The following is a 5,923-nucleotide window of genomic DNA, read 5'->3' as shown; positions in this document are numbered from 1 at the left end:
TATGCACATTTTTTCTTATTTAAAAAAAAAAAAGAAAAAAAATGCAAAACATAAAACAAGAAAAAAGTAAACAGAACCAAGCAGACGAAAGCCTTCCCGTCCCTGCAACCCCCAAAATAACGCATGCACATGGGCAGATTTTACAGTAATGCTGAATCGATAATCCAGTCTTCTTTTTGTTGTTGCGTTAATTTTGCTCAAAAGGCTGACTGACGCTCGTAGCATGTTAGCTGATTTTTTCTGACCATAGCTTTAAAATAAATGTGTTTTTTTTTGTTTACCCCAAGGGAAAACTAATTTCACACGTTAAATAAGAGTGCCTGGATCACAGTGATTGATTGTAAATAAAATTCGGAAAATGCGCTCTTATTGAAACTCGTAATAATCATTATTTTTGTACTTTTTATAATGGGAGAATAATATAACAATAAAAGCAATCGAATTAATATGGTGTGCACGTAGGTAAACACACTAAAGGTATATACCAACCAAGATATATATATCTATACATTGTACGCTCTTTAATTCGTTAAAAATCTTGTATATAAATCTTGTTCTCTAGCAAAAAATAAAGTTAAGATATAAATTTACATATATATATATATATATAAATTTGTATCGGGTATAGGTAAAAAATACCTAGCAGAGAATAACAGCCCAGATTTGAAAGCATAATGTCCATTGAACCTGAACAAGAGGAACCTGGTCTCGCATAGAATTACAAATAATAGACAAAGAAAGAGGGAGAAAAAATGAGAAAAACATTGTCAGGAGGTTTTAGAAAGCGCGATGCGCTTTTATATTGCCAAGGATGAGTTTAAAACAATTTCATTGACACAAATCTAATAATTCATTTATACTTTATATTTTATACTAATTTAATTTAAAAAAATTTTTTTAATGATTATATGTGAGTTATCGTTTATATTGTTTATACCTACTATTGAAATATAAGATATTTTATACATAAATTTGTTATGTATAAACATCCTTGTATAAGTAAATTTTCTTTCAATGTTCATATAAAATAATATGTAAGTATATTGAAATAATTTGATTCTCTATGAAAAAAGAAAGTTACTTTATATTTCTTAACACATGATACACTTGCAAATCTGACATTATAAATGCATTAAATCATTCGTCGGAAAAAATTTATGACTATTTTAATAATAATAAAATATATAAAAATATAGATATATATATATATAAATATTATTGTGTATCCAGATCATGTCATAAGTCATTTACATTAATTAAAAAAGTTTCGATATACCATTTAAGAGAATCGTATATCCTTAACTATTAAAGACATATAATATACATGATTTCAACACTTTAGTTGCCACACTATTGTTAGGTCGAACATATTAATGAATATTGTTCTTCGGACGTTAATATTTCCTTTTTTTCAATGATATACAATATTTATCAGTATTAATTTTCAGTCTTACCTCGTAGTAATTTAATTTTTTTATTTAATTAAGGTGACATTTGCGTTCCTTTAGAACTACAATGTCTGCTATTAATGATCTCATCGATACTTTGTTTCAGTTCCTCCATTTCCAAAATATCGAGAGGCAAGGAAGTTTGCGTAGCTATTTCTCTTGCGTTAGTTTGTCCATCCGATTGCATTAACCGCGTTAATTCGGGACAGCAAGATGTTAAGCTAGATGCTAGATCACCCATACCGGCCTTTTTGTATACGTCCTTTTTCTCTGTTTCACATTTCAATTTCGTTTCGCTAGATTCTTGAAGCAAATGCTTTAGAATAGCCTCGTCTTGTAACAAATATTTGCTTTTACGACCTTCCCTACTTCTAATATCACTTTCGTGACAATAATTCTTGGTACTTTTATTACTCGTCTTACTTTTACTATTTTCTAATGGTTCTTCCGGTTCTAATATCTTCGTTTCTTCGTCAGGCTGACTATCATCGCTATCAGTATCTTGATCCTCTTTCTCGACATTGCCTGCTTCTATATCAATATCTTTATCTCTCATATCTTGATGTCTTTTTTCTTCGCTACTTAAATTTTCATCACTGCCGCTTTGATCTGGAAATAAAAATGGTAGAAGCATACCCGGGCCTTTCCCTTCGAGCATTTTAGAGTTTAAAACTCGCTCATCTAATCCAGCACTAGCTGATCGTCTTTTCATATTAGGCACTTGAATAGGTGGTATTTTGGATGTACCACCAATGGTCAATGCTGAAAGTATTTGTGCACCCAGCTGACTCTCTTGGGATGTAGTACTACCTCGTCGAAAAAGTGGACCAACTTTTCCAGATCTTGATTTTGCAAAATCTCTTCTACGCTTTCCACGACGTCCACGGGCACTTCCTGCCACTTTTCTCGTTGTTTTCAGTTCAGCAATCTGAACGGATATCTGAGAATCCAATGAATTTCTTCTAGATTCCACAGAGACACGTCTCACGCTGAAACTTATTTCAGAATCAACTGAATTTCTTCTGTTGCTGGATACCGAACCCGTTGTTCCACCTACAAGTGCACCTCTCCTTGTTACTAATTTTGGCAAAGCAGCAGCCCAAGTTGAACTAAAGTCTTGCGAAGCTACCGAGTTGAGATCAAAATTCAGTCCTACCGGATCTTCGTGAGTATTATGAAAACTAATTGATAAACGACCAGCATTGTTGAAAGTCTTGCGTTTTGCAAAAGCTTGTGCTATAACTTTGTGTTTCTTCAATCTTATCGGTTCTTCTGATTCACAATTAAAAGTCCTAAAAAAAAAAGAAAAAAAAAAAAAAAGAAAACATTTGTATCGTGTAAACATTGACAAAGATTATATAATAACATACCGTCGGAGAAATCTAGTCCATGTATCTACCGTGGATCCTGTCCAAACCCATGATGACATAAGTATACCAGCGAAAAATGGTGAAAGTAAATGCAACTGCAACTTGGCAGCGCTTGGTCTTGCTTCCATTTTACATTCAGATATTTCTGCGTACTTTGTCGTTATCGAACATCTTCAATAATTAAGAAAAAGTTTATTCAAAATTACAAAAAAAAAAAATGCTAATCTGCTTAAAATATCCTTTGTAGAAATTATTTTCTTACATCATATAATCGCGAAAACTTTGTCGCCACTGCCAAGAATGCTGAAATTCATGAATATGACAATAGCAGGTCACTACAACTGCTGCAAATGTAAAAATGGAAAACAGGCCCATTCTAACAATAGTTTCTCTTATTTTAGAACTTGCTCTTTCTGATATAATTTCCTGACTACTGATTTTTAGGCGAATAAGTGTGATCAATCCTACAATAAATCAAACAATGTGTATTTCTTTTTTTATAAAATATTATTTCGATATTTTCTTATCATTATTATAATACCTACACATGACAACATCAGAAGCATGGACAATAAAAATATATTGTTTTTATAGCATATATAATGAAAACATATATATATATATATATATATAATATAGTAAATATTACCTCTTGATAAAAAGTATCCTCCAACCAGTAAAACAATTAACACTGGTCCAAGTAGAAACCAAGCTCTTACTGCATGATTCGTATAACCCACGAAACAGATACCCGTAACACTATTACCATCTATTTCTCCCAATGCCATAATCGTTACCGTTAAAACAAGCGGTAAACACCAAGCGATCAGATGGAAATAAGCGCCCTTTTTATCGATCCTATCTTGAATTTTACCAAGAGCTTGAAAACTCATATGCCAAGCATACGTTAAAATTACAAACCACACCATTGCAGCCATCAGCGAATAATAAACAAGTACAAAAACAACAACACAAGATAAGTTTTCTCCGCTGAAAATTTCAATATACATATAGTCTATAATCTTTATCACATAAATTTGCCTTTTTATGCAATAACAAAATTATAAAACATACCTTGGTTCACTCATTCTTAATGTTCCATCTTTACGGCATACAATCACATCTCTACTTCCAGGAGTAAATTGTACCAGCCATCCTATACAAGATACCATAAAACAACAATTTATATAAAATATAACTAATGCGGGATATTTATTTGCACTTCTCCAGTCTATTAAAAATGTAACCTGAAATATGCACAAATAATATATTAAACTTTCTGGAAGGTATATTATTATTATTACTCTCTAAAAATATTATACTTACCACAGTAAAAAAATTAAACATACAACAAATACCAGCAGCCCAAGCAATGAAAGAATGAATTTGTTTTTGTTCGTCCAATGTAAAAAATGGATCATTGCACTGTGTACCACATCCATCTACACCCTCAAAAATTGCAAGTGCATTATCGGTAGGGATCAGTGGTTTTAAACATTTACCTGACGTATTGAATTTCAATTCTCTTATATCATTTTTACATAATCTTGGAAAAAGTTTTGTATTCTCGCATTTAACAAAACTTGGCCAAATAGTATGATTAAATACTATTCTGCACGGTCCTGATACCATCTTACACATTTCTTGAGATGGCAAATCAACCGTATCGTTTATGCATTTTGGCATAAATATTGAGCATAAAAATGGTTGTACAACTGCCCAACACTTTGGTATATGTCTTAATGCTTGTAGTAAATATAACTTTTCCTTGAAATAATATGAGATGAAAATTATATATTTTAAATGTCGAATAGAATAGAAGTTTACAATTGTGAAAACTATGTCACTTCAAAATTCAAAATCTTAAAAATTTTTAAATTTAAATCATTACACATACCTCGATTATTTTTTGTGTTGTATATTCAGATACAAGATCTAATGTGGTAGATGCATAAGGTAATCTGGTACCCATACAAGTGTTTTTCTGTAAAGGTATACATTTTGCAGGTCTACGGCAGTTCTCAGAATCAGTAGGTAGTTCTCCCAAAGGATACCTGTCCAGCAGATAATTGGAATCCTTGATTCTGTGTCTGTGACTCAAATCTAAGTCCTTCCATGTTTTATTTTCATTATTAGAATTACCAGTAAAAGTATGTTCCAATTCTGACTTGACACCATGAAGTATAAGCATGCAACATATTAACAAGATCATAATCTGAAATAATAATACCATAGAGCTATAATGTTGATACATTAAAGGGGACAAATTAAATTATAAAATCAGCAAAAAAAAAAAAAGAGAAAGAAAGAGAGGAGATAGAACAAAGCGCGCGTATTTTATTTAAAAAGTAGTCACGTGGCTAAATGTAAACAATGAAAAGATTTTTCATTGAGATGTAAATAATGAAAAAAAATTATACCTCAGGCATAGAGATAGAAATATTTCCTTCAGCTAATCTCGATTAGCCACGGAGAAAGGCCTCCCTTTTGTACGGTCAAAGTGTCTCGCATCTTCTGGCGGCAGAGCGATAGTCGCGTCCAGTGTACGAACGGCTTGGACCACACACGAGACAAGCTTGCTCTCAGAACCACTTGGACCACCCACGACGGCCGCCGTTCGCCCATACCACACTTCGCATTGTTTCGCATTTCCCAAGTTTGAATGTACCAGGCTGCTAGACTGTTTCGTACATAATTCACTGGCAGCGCTACATGTTTCTCTCTTTCTTTTTCTTTCTTCTTCTTTTTCTTTTTCTTTGTTTTTTATTTAATTTCTTTTTTTCTTTCCTAATCCTTGAACAAATAAATAATACTTGAGTTTTTACATGAGAGAAATTTTTTCTAAAGCTATATAATATAATAAAACCAATATAATCCTGTAACGTTGAATATTATTAAGGCGTCACCATATGTAATATCACATTATGGCGGTAAAAGTTTAAAAATTTGAACCTTTCATTCGATTAAGTGCAGTCTGTTACTCTTTTGTTGGTCATAAAATGTTATTTGTACAAAATTGTACTGTTGTATACTTTCTCTATTTGCCGTCATAACATTTATTTATTTTATTTATGACATATATGTATATATTTATATAAAATCTAT

At 31.8% G+C, this 5,923-nt stretch overlaps 1 protein-coding gene across 1 annotated transcript; it reads right to left on the bottom strand.

Annotated features, from left to right (window-relative positions):
• Positions 1-145: 145 nt before the first annotated feature.
• On the bottom strand, positions 146-5,827 carry LOC124432094 (protein smoothened). The gene is made up of 8 exons (XM_046980652.1): positions 5,239-5,827; positions 4,716-5,033; positions 4,145-4,585; positions 3,893-4,065; positions 3,468-3,808; positions 3,081-3,282; positions 2,819-2,989; positions 146-2,740 (listed from the first exon to the last, which is right to left on the bottom strand). Exons 1-8 carry the CDS (start codon positions 5,245-5,247, stop codon positions 1,483-1,485), a joined length of 2,913 nt encoding a protein of 970 aa, XP_046836608.1. The 5' UTR covers positions 5,248-5,827; the 3' UTR covers positions 146-1,482.
• Positions 5,828-5,923: the final 96 nt, after the last annotated feature.

This window comes from Vespa crabro, chromosome 23 (genome assembly GCF_910589235.1).
Source record: "Vespa crabro chromosome 23, iyVesCrab1.2, whole genome shotgun sequence".
Classification (NCBI taxonomy): domain Eukaryota; kingdom Metazoa; phylum Arthropoda; class Insecta; order Hymenoptera; family Vespidae; genus Vespa; species Vespa crabro.
This window is presented reverse-complemented; position numbering and strand designations above follow the sequence as displayed.